Raw genomic sequence first — 17,193 nt, 5'->3', positions numbered from 1 at the left:
CTGCCTCGGAAGTCATTTTAATGGAAGACCCAGGGCAGAACTGCTCATGTGCAGATGTTCAAGAAACGCACGGTGGAGGATCATTATACCAAGCTTGCTAGAGTTGTAGATCACCGAGAGAGCTAGAGGAACAAGCTTCTGCCATGGGCACAGGGAGGTGTAAGGCAGTCTGTTTCCCCGAGTTTGCTCTTCCCGGGAGCAATATAAGGAAGGCAGCTACAATTAACTTGGTCCACAACGGTGACTATTGGAAAGACCAAGCTCCTGTGGGTCTTTTCCTAGAGCCACGGGGTAGTTGGTTCCCATGGAGAGGGTCTAAGCAACTAATGTCTCAAGATGTCAGAAGGATTAAGTTCCTTCCTGGAAGCCGCCACGTGGCCCTTAGAGTTCCAGCTAAGCCTCTGGACTAGTTTGGTCCTGCATGTCTATGTGCCTGTAGTTGCCTGCTTCCCTGTTCTTTGTTCCGGCCTCAGAAACTGTACCCAAACTTCACAGCCAAGGCTGGGCATGGGGAGCTGCATATCTGGAAGTCTCCCGCGAAGGGCTGTGGGTTTCTGAAGGGGCTACGTCGACAAGGCTAGCAGAGAGCAAGAAGGACCGAGAAGTGAAATGGCTCTGGTTGCAGAGGGCGCGAGAAGGGTCGGGGGAGCTGTGCAGGAGACGCCAGGCTTTAGGGTGGCGGGAACCGGGGCGGGGAGGCCCGAAGGGATGGCGAGGGCCAACAGAGCCGGTCCTACCTTGTCTTGCGGGCGGTTCCTGCACTTTGTGGGGTCACAGCTGCAGTCCACGCCACAGTCTGACTTATGTCTCCTGCACCCGCACTGCTTATTCCCACACCAGCCCTTGCAGGAACACTGCAAAACCAGGTTTGGAGAAACACACGTCACTGAAAGGCCGAGAAGACCAGCGTAAAGTGCCTCCCCTTCATTTGCAAGCCTTTTTAGAAGACATGGAAAGCGGAAAATGGAAACGGAAACTTGGCCAAGCTTCTTTCTCCTCGGTCCCCTCTTCTTTAGGGAAACAGTGATCCCCAGAACCATGAGAGGTTGCCTAACCACATGTCATGCTAGACAAATCCATTTTCTTGTTTGGATTGTATACTTGAAAGACAGCTTGGAGGGATACCAGAATAATGCAGGGTAACTGGCAAAGCCTCTCATGATGATTTTTTTTTTTTAAAGATTTTATTTATTTATTTGAGAGAGAGTGAGTGAGAAAGAGAGCATGAGCAGGGGAAGAGCAGAGGGAGGAGTGGAGGCAGAGGGAGAGGCCTCTGCTGAGCAGGAAGCCCAATGTGGGGCTCCATCCTGGGACTCTGGGATCATGACCTGAGCCGAAGGCAGACACTTAATGACTGAGCCAACCAGGTGCCCTCACGATGATTTATGGTCAAAGCGACGAACTGCAAGTTGGACGGTAGTAAGGTCATAGGTGTGTATAAGGGCTGAGTATACTTGCTTGATATCTTTAGTTCTACCCAGCGGTAGTTTCACCCAACTCATATTTCTGCACTTTGTTCAGCGTCAGCCTGGGCTACGTCCTCAGCAGTTTAATCATTTGACATTTTAATAAATCACCAAGGATATGAAATAAAATCATTTACATTTGTATAGCACTTTACAATTTCCAGAGTCCTTTCATATATATTAATACCAAATCTCACTTGATTCTCATAACCAGTCTACAGGGTAGGCATGTTTATTGGCTGTTAACAACGGCACAAAACTGGAAGGATGATTAATAAGTAAGATAACAGAATCACAATCCAAAAATATTTTGACAGGCTGGAATTCTGGGCTGCAAGTCGAAGGAGAAGTTCTAACAAGGATAAACTGAAGTCTGGCATCTGGGTTCTCCCATCAGCCATATAAATATAATATGGGGGGCGAGCTGGCTTAAAAGTACTTGGTGCAAAAAGGGCCTAAGGATATGGGGTGTCAGCAAGCTCCATGAGTCAACAGTGTGAAATGGCTGTCCACAAGCAGATCAGTCAGGCAAAAATTGTCCAAGTTCATCCTTGATTATGACATCCAGAAATGAGCATCACTTTCTAATATTGGTATGGCCATTGGGAGGTAGGCGGACACAACACAACGCCCTTGTTTGGAAATCATGGGGAGCAACTGCTTCACTAGACTCTGGGTCAGTCAGACCCCATTTGATAGAATGTGCCGTATATTAGGGCATCATAATTTTTTTCGGGTATATAAAAGCACAGACAACAACGACAAAATCCACTCATGTTCTCACTCTTCCCTTAATAACTAAAATACAGATATAACTGAAACTTCCTACCTACCCTTTCCTGATCCCATTTACCTCCCTCTCTCCCCGAGGCAAAGTCTCTTGAATTAGGTGTTTATTAGTCCCATGCAGGTCTTTTTTTTTTTTTTTTAACCACATATGAGTTTCCATTAAAAAATAGAATGATCTTACATGTTTTGAAACTATATAAGTGGTATCTTATTATATAGCACTGTTATAAGTGCTTTCCATGTATTAAACCCACTTAATCAGTAGGTATGTTTCCCTGTGCACACATTCGGGAGTTTAGTGTGTGTATGTGTTTAATAAAGAGGACATTAAACAATAAAAAAAAGGCAGGTGACCAGTGTTATAGGAAGCAATGTTATAAGAGAAATGGTGGAAGAAGGGGGGATAGTTTGGCTTGGAACAAACATAGGTGGCAGAGCTCACAGAATGATGGATTAGAGCCAGAAGAGACCTTGGCGACCGTCTGGAGCCTGATTTGATGTCTGAAGCCCCTCTCTAATGTCCCTGGTCTAATTATCTGAAGCTCTATTTATCCTGAGACAAGGATAGTTTCTATATAACTTCTGACCACAGGACCCAGTTCTGCCATCTGGAATGATAAGGAATCAGTTTAACCACACTTGCATAGCATTCTTGTTCAAACCCTGAACATAATTTCCACTACCCAGTCCCCCTCTGTCCAGATCTTCTCAAAGCTAAATATACGTAGCTTCCTCAATGATCCACCACATGACATGGTTTCCAAGAATCCTCACCACCTTGGTCATACACCAATTAGTCCAAGTTCATCCTTAATTGTGACATCCAGAAATGAACATAACTTTCTAATTTTGGTGTGGCCACTGTGAGGTAGACTGACACAACACAACTCCCTTGTTATGGACCCAACGGTCTTGTTCATGAGGCCTAAAAATCACAGTAGCTTTTTTTCCTTTGTCCTATCTTTGTGAATCCATACTGAGTTTACAGTTAAATACAAGCCCTTAAGTCTCTCTCATAGAACAACCATCATCGTTCTGTTAGTTGTAAAGGTAAAAGAAACCATTATCTTTTTTCCTGATTTTGAGATTAATATATATCACTTTAAAAATCTGAAAATCGAAACCATGATTTTAAATATTTAATAGCTGTAGTTTCTTCATGTAGAAATGTCCATGTATTTAACCAGCCCCCTAATGTTAGACATTAAGATTGTTTTCAAAGAAATTGCTTCCTATTACCAATCACATTACCATAGATTCCTGCTACATAAACACAATCTAAATCTTCCCGCTATCGACAAGGCTCTCCATGATCTGGCCCCTAACTACCCCTCTGGCCTGACTTTGACTACTCTCTCCCACTTTTCAATACTCTCCAGCTACCTTGGCCTTTTCAGCTGTTCCTTGATAAACCAAACCCATTCTTGCCTGAGGTCTTTGCATTTGCTGTTCCCTTTTTCTGAAATGTTTTCCCTCTGGTTCTTTCCCTGACTTGCTCCTTTACTTTGCTGAGATCTTTTTGCTTAAGTATCTCCTCCTTGGAGAGGCCTCTCCCAAGCACTCTTTTAAAGAACTCTTTTCCTACCCCAGAATTTTCTATGACTTCACTGTATTTTCTGTTTATCTCTTATCATCATCTAAAAATTACTTTATTTGGGGGCACCTGGGTGGCTCAGTCAGTTAGGCATCTGCCTTCAGCTCAGGTCATGATCCCGGGGTTCTGGGATCGAGCCCCATGTTAGGCTCCCTGCCCAGCTGGGAGCCTGCTTCTCCCTCTGCTTGTGCTCTCTTGCTCTCTCTGTCAAATAAATAAATAAAATCTTTAAAAAAAATAAAATTATTTTATTTGTTTTTCTGGTCATTGTGCTGTCTCTCTCCATAAGAATGTGTTTAGTTTCGGGGCGCCTGGGTGGCTCAGTTGGTTAAGCGACTGCCTTCGGCTCAGGTCATGATCCTGGAGTCCCTGGATCGAGTCCCGCATTGGGCTCCCTGCTCGGCGGGGAGTCTGCTTCTCCCTCTGACCCTCCTCCCTCTCATGCTCTCTGTCTCTCATTCTCTCTGTCTCAAATAAATAAATAAAAAAAAAAAAGAATGTGTTTAGTTTCATAAGGCCAAGGATCTTACCTGTCTTGTTTGTTGTATCCTCAGCACCTAGAAACAGTGCTTGATATATAGCTAGGTGCTCACAAAAGTTTTGTTGAATGAATACATCTTTTTACACACCAGTGACTATTTCCTTAGTATAAATTCCTATGTGTAAACTTACTGAGCCAAAGGACAGGAACATTTTTAAGATTTTTGATACATACTTTTTTATTTTTATTTTTTTAAATATTTTATTTATTTATTTGACAGAGAGATAGAGAGTACAGGTAGGCTGAGAGGCAGGCAGAGGGAGAAGGAGAAACAGGCTCTCCGCTGAGCAGGGAGCCCGATGTGGGGCTCGATCCCAGGACCCTGGGATCATGACCTGAGCTGAAGGCAGACGCTCAACCGACTGAGCCACCCAGGCGCCCCGATATATACTTTTTTAAAAAAGATTTTTATTTTTTATTTTATTTATTTATTTTTAGATTTTTATTTATTTATTTGACAGAGAGAGAGACACACAGCGAGAGAGGGAACACAAGCAGGGGGAGTGGGAGAGGGAGAAGCAGGCTTCCCGCTGAGCAGGGAGCCTGATGTGGGGCTCGATCCTAGGACCCTGGGACCATGACCCGAGCCGAAGGCAGACGCTTAATGACTGAGCCACCCAGGCACCCCAAAAGATTTTTAAGTAATCTCTACACCCAACATGGGGCTTGAATTTACAACCCTGAGATCAAGAGTCACATGCTCTACCAACTGAGCCAGCCAGGTGCCCCAGATTTTTGATACATATTTTCAAGTTGCCTTCCAGAAGTACCCCAATTTGCATACCTAATAGCAATAGACAGGAATGCCCACATTAGTCACCCTTGCCACTACTGGACATTATAATAAAAAAATCTTGCTTCGTTGAATACAGGACAAAAGACAAGAGTTCTGTGACATGTCCTAGAGACACCTTACCAAGATGACATTGATCCATTGACTGCGACAGCCTGGGTATGGTCCTCTGACATTTACAAATTCATCTAAATGCCTCCAAAACATTCTATTATCCTGTCGATGTGTCTCTATTTTATCTAAAGGGATAATAGAATGAGAGTGGTATCTGAAGGGCTGTCATAAGGAAGAACAATTAGACTTCTACACAGTCACCCCCCATTGGGATGATTTATAGCATAGTACATTTTGGCTCGACAAGGAACAACCTCCTAACAGTTAGTGGACTACAATGGGCTGCCCTATGAGACTGTGAGCTTCCCAGTACTAGAAGTTTTCAAGCAGGCAGAGGCTAGATAAACACCTGGTAGTAGTATTATGGAACAGTCATGACACACATGACAGATGTATTCATCACATGAATGCCATTTCACTAGCTTTAACTTCATCCTGTTCTCTTTCACACCCAGGACCCAGATCAGAATGTAAGAGAGGGAACATGACCTTGCCCTGGGCATGACCTCAAATATATATGTATGTGGTACACGGTGTGTGTGTGTGTGTGGTGTCACAACAGCTGGCAACCCACCAGCATGTCCCAAGACCACAGTTGAGAACCACTATAATAGAGGGATTCTTTATATAGAGTGGAAAGTAGAGCTGAAAGATCTCTGGGGTTCCTTTAAGCCAGTGGTTTTCAACCCTGGCTACACATAAGAAATCCCTGGGGAGCTTTTCAAAAAGGCTAGATCCCACCTCAGACCAATTAAATCAGAATATCTGGGGGTGGGGTCCCAGGCTCCCTATGTTGAAAAGCTCCCTTGGGGATCCTAATGTGCAGCCAGGGCTGCGAACTATTGCTTTAGTCTGTAATTCTTCTGGCACTGATTTCAGTGTTACGCTGTGTCTGAGAATAAGATCTGGTAAAAACTTTAACATGAAGAATATCAGACCATGACTTGGGAAGAGCCACACATGCAGTCTCCCTTGGATTCAGCTGCCTCTGCCTTTTGTAACTCCTGTATCTATATATGCCCCAACTGACCAATGTTGGCCCATAGGTAGGGGCATCTCTATGCCCCTATTCAGCAGGAAGAAGTTACAGAAGATGAGACCTTCACCCTCAACAACTTTAAAGATTTAAGGGTCAAAACTGTTAGAGGGGGATGATGTGGGAAACAAAGGCAGAAGAAAAATTATTAAATTTCCTTACTACCTACAGCCCACTTACAAGTCCTTGAAACAGGCAGAGTGATCTTCCCCTAGGGACTCAACTGTCTCGATGCTGACACTTTGCTAAGGGCAAAAGGCCATCCTAGCCTGAGCACCCCCCGCCCTGATCCTGTAAGTCTACTTTAACATATAAAGAAGTTTAGAAATCTCCTTTTTCTCTAAACCCCTCAAGATACAGGTTAGCAATCATCTCCCAAGCATATGGCCCACCGAGATACATCTGAAGGGTCTCATGACTGAGGTTTTATCAGACGGTAATAAATGACCTTTTCCCAACAATAGCTAGCCCCCTTAAGGTCCCGGAAACCTGGCTTCCAAAATTCCTTAGAGACTTATGCTATCCCTAACCCCCTCCCAACTTGAAAATATAGAATGGGCCACTCCTCGTGACCCCATTGCAGCTCTTTCTGCCCAAGGGTCCTGTCCCCGTGCTTTAATGAAATCACCTTCTTGCACCAACCCCCCCCCAAATAACCCAAAAATCAAAACAAAACAAAAACCCAGACTATGACAGGAGACCCAGGCTCTGGTCTTATATTTAATATTTGGTATGACCTTGGACAAGTCACTTCACTCAAGTTCCTCTCCATTCTTTCATCACCAAGGAAGAGATAAGAATTCCTGCTCCCTCTTTTCTGCCAAATTCTCATTCAAATGAGAATGTTTGTAAAATGCTTACCGTGCTTTAGTAACAATACCTGCATGATATTTTCTTCTTCACAAAGTGCTTTTGCATATATTCCTTCTTTTAACTACTCAGACACCATAAAGCACCATATACAGGTAGTATTATTAAAACTCCTTAATTAATTAAAAAAAATTTATACAACTTTGACTGTTACTTTGACTCAGGATATTAGTGCTGGAAGGGACCTTGCACATCATTGATTCCAGTCTAATCCCATCATTGCATAGGTAAGGAATTCGAAGCCTAGGGAGATTAAGTGACCTGTTTCAGGTCATCCAACTTAGCCAGTGGCAAACTCAAGACTAGAATCCATGTCTACCTGGCTTCAAAGCTATTACTTTTACTATAGCACGTGGCCTGTCCCTCAGCATCTCCTTAGTACATATAGGAAACATGGTTGAGTGAGGAAGCCTACTTTTTCAGCATTAGCTCTAGCCGGGTCATTAGTCTGGTGACTGCTGCAGTCTCCTTTAAAGCCATCTAGTGATAACGCCAGCCCATTTCAGCTGGGTTGGAACTACAGATAGGATGGCCTTCGTGCAAAGCATTAAGGTCTCCAGCTAATGTGTCTACGAGCAGCCTAATCAGAGAGCAGATAGCTCTCTGCTATACATAATACATAGCATCCATGTACTTTGAGGTTGCTAAAAGGAAGAAACTAGATCCTGTGCCTGTTCCCCTAATGCCCAGTTATATTCTCTTCTCAAGTTATTAAATCGGGGAAAAGCCTAGAAAAGAATAATCTCTCACAGTTTTAGACATAGATTTTATCACTGATAGCAAATACATACTTGCAATTTTTACTAGATTCCTCTATTTCCCTTTTATACGTGGAGCAACATTGCTATGATACACACAGTAAGCTTGCTTCGAGCACAAGTAAACACATATTTGCTTCACATTTGGACCCGTCTTCCCAGGGGTTTTAGGTCCCCTACCATTTGTTTCTGTGTGTACTTCTCAACTCCGCTTCCTATTACTTAGCTGACCCTCGTATCTACATTCAGCTCATGCTCTCTACTTGGGTCATAGTAGAGTCCGTAAACGTTTGTTGAATAACTGAATGAAAGTCAGACATGTTCTGCCCCATTTTCTGTAAGTGCCCCAACCCCCTGTCCTCTACAACTAAGTCTTTGCGATATGCTATTCAATGTGCCAGCAACGGCCTCCCACTCGCTTCCAAGACCGTATTTCCCTTTCCGTCTCATGATGCAGTAATAGTCGTCTCTTTTATGGTATCTTCCTAAATTATATCTTCTTGGTTTGGCCTTATAGTCACTCTTAAAAATCCCTCAGTCCGTCTCCCTGAGATGAATATGCTGAGGTTCTTTGGTATGCTTCTATTTCTTTGCCTGGTTTTCCCACTAGATTATAAGCTCTCTGAGGCTAAGGATGAGCTCTTACTCCCACTAAGAGCATGTGGTATGTCGCATCCTGATGACTCTTTCCAAATGATTTAATGCCACCATGACTAGCTATTCCTCACAACTTGCTTCGCTCCGGTGTTGTGGCCTTCTAAGGCTCAGTCCCCTATGTGGTGCTCAAGCAGCTAACGAAATTGAGTTAACCTTCCAGGAAGCCGGCTAGGATCCTTTATGAACTGTCCTCCTTCAGTGGAATGTGGCCACAGGGCACGGTTGGGGTAGTGGTGAATTCTAGTGCCTGGGAAGTTAATGTTTCAACATAAAACATCTAGGTTTGATAATTACGTAGGACTATCATTGTGGAAGTAAACAAAGCATGCCTCAAAGTCACTCTGTTCCTAACTAACCTTAACGTGGTGTGTTGGATCTTAATTATTAGCCCTTTCTGTAATTCCTATTGCCCCTTAGCCTAGGGAGCAAAATTACTCTGAGGCAAGGAAGATAAAGTTCCCACTTAGCTTCTGGTCTGCAGTTTTTACTGATAGAACCATGACATGGTAGAAACAAACTGGACTTGGAGTCAGAATATTTGGTTTCAAGTCCTGACTGTTCTTGGTTTTATGACCTTGAGCAAGGTCATTTCCCTCCTGTGGGTCTCAAATCCATCTGTAAAATGCAAACAATAAATACCTCACTGGATTTTTTTTTTTTTTGTGATGAAAAAAGGAGATAACCTATATGAGAATGGTTTATAAACTGCAAAGTACTATGAAAATATGAAGGATTATTATGATCGCTTTGGAACCAGCCTCAATGAAATGGTACAGAATACTACCACCCGTTCAGACCTCGTAAGAACCTAAAAACACAAAGAGAGCCATCTTGTGCACTCAGGCAGCCTTCTCTGCTAACCCCAGGTTCCATACAGAGCTGGCCCAACAAGGACTCCTCGGTGGAGCCAATGCCTTTGAACGGGACCCAGGGGCTCAGGTGCAGGGCATGGGGCCAGCAAATCCCCACTGGCAGTGAAGACCAAGGACTAGAACCCCTGACAGAGATGAGAGCTGCCTCCTACCCCTTGGATGTTCTTCTTGGACACCTTAACTAATTTTGTTGGCTTCCATTCCTCATCATCCCCATCATCGTCATCATCACCAGCACTGTCCTCAGGCTCATTCACAGAATGCTCTGAATAATATTTTAGATCCTCGATGTCCATGCTTTGCTCCAGGAACTTTTCTTTAAAACGGGAAGGTTTCGGCTAAGAAGAAAGGTTTGGAATGATCAGTTAATAAAATTTTAAAAACACACGTAGATCAAATCTTCCCAGTAGCTGCTGCCAGCTATCTTCTCAGAGCCGAGATTTCAGACTCCCTCAAATACAGCCCCTTGGCTTTCCCAGTCAGAATTAATTCTGCTGTAGCCTTTGGCCTTACAGAGTCTTTGAAGGGATGGAAACTGAAGGGGTAGAGGCTGAGCAATCTGAGGGAGGAAAGAAGGACTCATGATATGATGAGATAAGTATCTTTGGATGGACAGCTGAACACTGCTCTTTTCTCCTGCTCCCCCTCCGTTGTTACATAATGCCTCTACATGGCCAAAAGTCAGCCTTCTGGGGAGGGAGAATGCCTATTTTCCTCAAGAGTGGACTGTAGTTTTATTTGGGACTCCAGGGCAAACGGAGATGCTGGAATTTGGGATTTTTTAAAGATTTTATTTTTAAGTAAGCTCTGCACTCAATGTGAGGCTCGAACTCACAACCCTGAGATCAAGAGTCACATGCTCTACTGACTGAGCCAGCCGGGTGCCCTGGGGTTTGGGGTTTTTCACCCTCAACCTCTTCTGAAAGACGAATCTAGCACACTCACCCCCAACCATGGCCACACGAAGGTATGACCAGCACTGAGCAGTTTACCTTAGGTGGGATATATTCGAAAGAAGAGTCTGGAGATAGAAGGGTATCCTTAGGAAGAGGAGGTTTCTGTCTGCTGGCTACCTGGAGGAGGGTCAGTTTCTGTTTGAAAAGAGAATGCACAGTGTATACTGCAGGGCAGCTTCCGGGAGCGTTAATGGCTAAAACATAAGGATTCCTAAGTTAGCCGCATTGAAACCATAGTAAAGCGGGCTGGAGGACTCTCACTTTAGAAGATCAGTATTAGATTCAGAAAAGAGCCGATTAAAATATGTGTGTTTATACCATTTTGAAATGCACATGACCATATCATACGGAAAGTCGCTATAGACCTCAAAAATAGAGCCGACTCCTCATACTCGGGGCTGTTCCCAAGAGCTGCCCTCAGTTGCAACAGGGTCTCCCAGGGCTTATTAGAAGTGGGTGGGAAGCCGTGTTACCTGCTTGATGATTTCATTCTCTCGGAGAAGCTGCTGATTTTGCTCGCACACTTCTCGCATCTTCTCAAGTTCTTCATCCTATTTCCAGATAGCGCAGTGATAGGTGGGGTTATTTTCGGCACTACATGTGGGTTACCAAACAACTCACATAGATGAAAACACAGAGCTGCCAAGTTGCTGGAGCAGATGGTTTTTGCACAGCAGGCACCGGCACCCAGAAAAATGCCTGATTCCCACCAGTGCCGAGGTGTCCCGAATGCCACTTCTAGTCCAACGCTCCCAAGCGGTCCTGACCGCACTCAGAGGAGCCATGCGCTCTGCCCTAAATGCTCTCCTTATTCTCTTCTATTCTCAAGCCTTACGTCCCTTACACATTCACATCAGGATGCTGATTAAGAGACCCACATGGACGGTTAGCTTTGTTTCTTTCAAGTCTACAGATGCTTTTGTTTACCCTTCTAAACACAGACTAGGCAGTTTATTTGCTACTCTAATAACCCTGATTAAACTTCCTGGCACTTAAGACAACCAGATTCACAATTCGTGCATACGACTTTAACTAGTTTGGTTATGTCTTTGATGGGAGGTGCCAAGGAAACCCTAGAGACTTGTGCTTCAGGAAAAAAAAAAAAGGATTCTAAGTTGGACAAAATAGTGTTCCAACATGCTGCTAAGGGGTGTGGTGTTCCCAGGCTCTGGGAGATATTCAGACCCCAGGCACTTTACAAACATGTCAGGTCTCAGCTCAGAACAGGCTCAAAAAGAGAAAGCTGAATGCCCTTAGGATTCTATGGGATGACTGAACTTTCTCAACCCTTTTGGAGCTCAGGGCTGAGGCAAGGAACCAGGAGGCCTCAAAGTCTGGTGTGGAGTACGTAATGTCATTTCCGTACCAAAAAGGAGGTTATGCTATGCATGGTTACATTCTAAACACCCCTAAATTGATCAAATAGGGCCCAAAGGCCATAGAGGTTACTATTATAAACCCCTTTTCAGTAGTTACTCTCCGCTGCAAGTACAATGGTGTAAATCAGCCAGGATTCGCAGCCGGGCTTGCGGACCCCATCTCTAGAGACCCTCGCCCCATTATCATACCTGGCACTTGAGTATGCTCAGCAGCTGCTGCTCCTTCTCACTCACTGACTCCTCTAGCTGCTTCTCTGCCATTTGGCTTTGCTGCAGCTGGCTGAGAAGGTAGAGCACCTAGAGAAAGACACGGCCCAATGGGACCAACAGCATGACAGGAGAAAGGAATTCCGGCTTAGTCCAAGCGGTGACCCAGAGGAGTCCTCTGACTTAGAGGTCCCTGCTATCTTTCCTTCTCATGGCTTGAAGCAGTAAGCGCAGCCTCGATGTTAATCTTGGTCTCAAAGGTGGAGGCTAAGAGCCACCGTGTGTGTCCGCTTCGACAAGTAATTTCTCTCTTTCGGGTTCCTCGTTTGCAAAATTTGGAAAAGACGACTACACAGGCCTTCGGAGGCAACTTCATACCCTACCCCTCACTGTCTTTTCAAAACTAACAACAAAAATGACGCTCTGTTTCTCAGTATAGCTTCTGGGCTTGCCAGAGCTTACCTTCTCTTGGTGCTGCTGTTCCACCCTGACCAGCTCTGCCTGTAACTCGGTCTCGATTTCGGCAAAATGATTTCGTTCCTCAAACAGCATCTTCTGCATGTCAGCGCAGCTGGCTTTGTTCTGTTTCAGGCTGCTTTCAAGCTTGCTGACCTGTATTTTGGAGGAGACCAGCTGGAAGGGATAAAAGAAGATGAGTTTATTTGGAGAATGGCCACCTTTCCCCATTCATTCAGCAGGAGAATGTCAGCTTTCCTGAAACGGACTGAGAAAAGTTCCTCCATGTCCAGAGTCCATTTTTTTCCTATGTCACATGGATTCTACCAGTGAATAGGAACAACGCCACCCAGGCCAAGAGTCCAAGAGTCCATATTTCTGTTGAAATCGAGCTCTTTGAGCTAGGAGCCAAACAGTATCTGACAACTCCAGATACTGATACAGTCAGGATACAAACAGTATCTGACAACTCCAAATTCTGATATTTAAGACTTTCTTCCTTCATTCTGAAGAGGAATCCATAGGACACACCCTTATGGCCAATTAGGTCCCATGTCAGAACATCTGAATTCGCGTGTTGAAACTAGTAGACACGTTAGCTGGTGCTGTAGGTCTGGCTCTTCAGGCTAGACTGATATCCTATGCTGGCCTGGTTTTATAGTCTCTACTAGCCCACACAGGGAACATCATAAATACCAGTGTTCACAAGACTAATCAGGATTTCCTACTTGGTAGGACGAATCTGCTAACCCCATCCAAAAACATATAAAGGATAACATTGCTCAAACTTCCAGAGTTGGAGTTTGTATGCTTGTCTCAAAGTGAAGATGCCTCAGTAACAACGTAAGATGATATATTATTATTATTATTTTTTAAAGATTTTATTTATTTATTTGACAGAGAGACAGCAAGAGAGGGAATACAAGCAGGGGGAGTGGGAGAGGGAGAAGCAGGCTTCCCACAGAGCGGGGAGCCCGATGCGGGGCTCGATCCCAGGATCCTGGGATCATGACCTAAGCCGAAGGCAGACGCTTAACGACTGAGCCACCTGCGTGCCCCGATATATTATTTTAAAGCCAGTGAAGATGTACTTTCCTTAAGATGAATATATGTGAAAAGATGATTAGGTTTCCTCTTTTCTAGATTGTACCTTAAACTTTTTGAATACACATCTCATAGGTGTTTTTTTCTTTTTTTTTTAAAAGATTTTATTTATTTATTTGAGAGCGAGAATGAGAGATAGAGAGAGCATGAGAGGGGGGAGGGTCAGAGGGAGAAGCCGACTCCCTGCTGAGCAGGGAGCCCGATGTGGGACTTGATCCTGGGACTCCAGGATCATGACCTGAGCCGAAGGCAGTCGCTTAACCAACTGAGCCACCCAGGGGTCCCTCTCATAGGTGTTTTAAAAAGTAGTGCAGTATATGCAGAGCGGACACCCAGGACTCCAAGATGGCGTCAGTCGTACCAGTGAAGGAGAAGAAGCTCATGGATGTGAAACTGGGAAAGCTGCCCAGCTGGATACTGATGTGGGATTTCACCCCTAAGGGCATTGCTGGAGCATTTCAAAGAGGTTACTACCAATATTACAAGTATGTCAATGTGAAGAAAGGGGGTGATGCTGGGATTTCTATGGTGCTGGTAGCTTATGTGCTTTTCAACTACTGTCGTTGTTACAAGGAACTCAAACACGAGCAGCTACGCAAGTACCACTGAAGAGGGCCCAGTGTGGAGGCACATTCGGCATTCCTGACCATGACCTTTGCCTGGCACCCTTAAATCCTTTCATATTCTAATTCAGAATTAACATCCAATAAAAGATGACTGGTACTTGGAAAAAAAAAAAAAGTAGTGCAGTATAATAGTTTATGTTTAACCAGTGGCCTACTATGGCATCCTGATTATTTTCCCAATAATAATAGCAGACATTTATGGAGCACTTGCTGTACGCCAGGCACGACAGGTATCAACTTGCAAGTCATTTTTCTATGTGACTGGCCTGTACTTGTTCACACCAACGTTTCCCCATAAAACTCTCTAATACTAGTGTCATTGCGGCTTCTACCATGAAAAGTGGCAATAACACTACGACGGTATTCCCGGCTAACATCTTATTTCAACCTATCTAGCCAGACCCCTAATTGCTGGTAGGAATAGTGATGCTTACCTCTCCAATTAAATATTTCAGGGCACACTTGGCTTCCAGGATGGTAGCAATATTCTCCCAGCGGTGTTTTGGCCTGTCTTCACTTTCTGCATCCAGCAGCTTTTGCTGTAGGTCAGCAATCTGAGCACTCCTTCAAGGAAAGAAACGGTGAGACTTACTGCTAGCATCCTCAACACCAAGGAGGAGAGCTCTGTGGGGCTCTTCAGATAGGTTTATGGATGGCGGTATGGGTGAAATAGCATTTAAATAATGACTGAATCGGGGCGCCTGGGTGTCTCAGTCGTTAAGCGTCTGCCTTCAGCTCAGGTCATGATCCCAGGGTCCTGGGATCGAGCCCCACTTCGGGCTCCCTGCTCGGTGGGAGGCCTGCTTCTCCCTTTCCCACTCCCCCTGCTTGTGTTCCCTCTCTCGCTGTGTCTCTCTCTGTCAAATAAAAAAATCTAAAAAAAAAAAATAATGACTGAATCATCTGGCTAGGATTTTATACAGTATCTCAAATCCTGACGCAAAAGGAACCTGAGAGACTATCCAAATGGTTTTATTTTATTAAATACTGGTTGCAATAAATGGGTCATATAGTGGGACTTGGAAAGATTTGTTTTAGTAGGGCTTCTGTTGCAGTGCATTGACTGCAATGTGACTTTGTCTTGAGGCCATGTAAGTTCAGAGTGTGATATAGTGGCTCAACTATGCAAGGAGAAGAGTCAGGTTGGAGACCTGAAGGAAAAAATTCTCAAATGTACAAGCACTGGGGCGCCTGGGGGGCTCAGTTGGTTAAGTGTCTGCCTTTGGCTCAGGTCATGATCCCAGGGTCCTGGGATGGAGCCCCGTGTTGGGCTCCCTGCTCAGCGGGGAGTCTGCTTCTCCCTCTGCCTCTGCCCCTGCTCGTGCTTTCCCTCTTTCTCTCTCTCTCAAATGAATAAAATGAAATCTTTAAAAAAACAAATAAAAAAAGGACAAACAGGTAGATGTTCTTTGCTGGAACCAAATACCAAATTGAGACCGATGGCTAGTGCTGTGAGAGGTTATCTTGAAGTGCCTACCACAGAACAGAGAAGTTTCTTTTTTTTTTTTTTTAAAGATTTTATTTATTTATTTGACAGAGAGAGAGGCAGTGAGAGAGGGAACACAAGCAAGGGGAGTGTGAGAGGGAGAAGCAGGCTTCCTGCGGAGCAGGGAGCCCGATGCGGGGCTCGATCCCAGGACCCTGGGATCATGACCTGAGCCGAAGGCAGACGCTTAACGACTGAGCCACCCAGGCGCCCCAGAACAGAGAAGTTTCTGAGAAGACTAGATACCCTGACCCCGGTTATAGCTTACAGATGCTTTCTGATCAAGTATGGCCTGAGAGCAAGGTTTACATAGTATTTCAGTTTCATTAACAGCTTCCTTCTCAAATTTGCAATGTATCCAGTGAGAGGTAGTATGCCAGCCTATGTGAAACAGACTGCTATGTAGGGTACTATAAAAGAAGATGGGGACCAAAATAATCTAAGGTAGCAGTTCTCAAATCTTAGAGTCTCAGGACCCTTCTACACTCTTAAAAATGACTGAGGACCTCTGAGAAATTCTGTTCATATATATTACAGTATTGAAGGTAAAACTGAGAAAAAATTAAACATTCATTAATTCACTTAAAATAATAATAATCCATTGTAATATATTTTATGAAAGATACATTTTCTAAAACAACAAGATAATTTAGTGAGAAGAGTGGGACTCTGTCACAGTTTTACGAATCTCTGTAATATCTGACTGTGTAGAAGACAGCTGGATTCTCACATCTCCCTCTGCAATCAGTCTTTTGTGACATGTTCTGGTTGATGTTAATAAAGACAATCTGGCCTCCCAGGGATATGTAGTTGGACCAAAGAGGAGCATTTTAATAGCCTATTCAGATAACTGTGGATATTCTTCTTTGAGACCACACTAAAACCCAACAAGTGGTAGTTCCTTAAAAATTAGTTGAAATGTGGCATCTGAAACCACTGCTAAGTAAACTTCTCTTACTTTCTTATATTAAAATCCGTTGGTCTATCTTGTAATCTGAATGGCTCTTTTATCCACACATGATTCTGTAACATATCATTTGTACAATGTTGAGTGATGCAAAGTCTCCAAATGTTAACACATTTCATTATATAATATAAAAAAAATAAACAACTCTTAGTAATCACCACTGGTCTCCTCGGAAAAGTTAAGAAAAACTGTCAAGCCCTTGGGGGCAGATAAAAGTTTTCCAGAATTCTAAGTTTTGCTTGAAAGCTCAATTCTATCTTTAGTGACAAACACTACCAGTTGTTTTTCTTGAAGTGACAAGCTCACTCTGTTCACTTTTGAGAAAATGCCTGCCAAGTACTCAAGCCTGAATAACCATAGTTCATCAGTGCTTCTTCCGAATACAACGGATGTTCCATGGAAAAAGAGGCCTATTGAGCTCACACCTCCAACAATTGCACAAGTGCTTTTCCTCTGGACAACCCTCAGACTTGAGCAAAACAGCACAAGTGCTCTGCGTGTTCTTCCTGTCCCGTCACAGAG

The 17,193-nt window shown here is 44.0% G+C and overlaps 2 protein-coding genes across 2 annotated transcripts in view; one reads left to right on the top strand and one right to left on the bottom strand.

The window, feature by feature from the left end:
* The window catches only part of KIF4A (kinesin family member 4A), a 116,604-nt gene that overhangs the window by 1,989 nt on the left and 97,422 nt on the right, over positions 1-17,193 (bottom strand). Inside the window, exons 23-29 of the mRNA XM_035028698.1 lie at positions 14,653-14,782; positions 12,495-12,665; positions 12,015-12,122; positions 10,920-10,997; positions 10,483-10,581; positions 9,643-9,828; positions 738-854 (exon numbers count right to left, since the gene is read on the bottom strand). Coding sequence (XP_034884589.1) covers positions 738-854; positions 9,643-9,828; positions 10,483-10,581; positions 10,920-10,997; positions 12,015-12,122; positions 12,495-12,665; positions 14,653-14,782 — 889 coding nt within the window. The remainder of the gene's footprint in view (positions 1-737; positions 855-9,642; positions 9,829-10,482; positions 10,582-10,919; positions 10,998-12,014; positions 12,123-12,494; positions 12,666-14,652; positions 14,783-17,193) is intronic.
* On the top strand, positions 13,938-14,333 carry LOC118026011 (ATP synthase subunit f, mitochondrial-like). The gene has a single exon (XM_035028701.1). The coding sequence runs from the start codon at positions 13,938-13,940 to the stop codon at positions 14,199-14,201; it is 264 nt and encodes an 87-aa protein (XP_034884592.1). The 3' UTR covers positions 14,202-14,333.

This window comes from Mirounga leonina, unplaced genomic scaffold, assembly GCF_011800145.1.
Source record: "Mirounga leonina isolate KUSES-001 unplaced genomic scaffold, KU_Mleo_1.0 Mir_204, whole genome shotgun sequence".
Lineage (NCBI taxonomy): Eukaryota > Metazoa > Chordata > Mammalia > Carnivora > Phocidae > Mirounga > Mirounga leonina.
The sequence above is the reverse complement of the archived record's forward strand: the minus strand, read 5'-3'. Positions and strand labels throughout refer to the sequence as shown.

What these genes read in the sequence shown, in the direction of transcription:
- LOC118026011 (XM_035028701.1), top strand. Translation starts at nt 13,938, where the DNA reads ATGGCGTCAGTCGTACCAGTGAAGGAGAAGAAGCTCATGGATGTGAAA.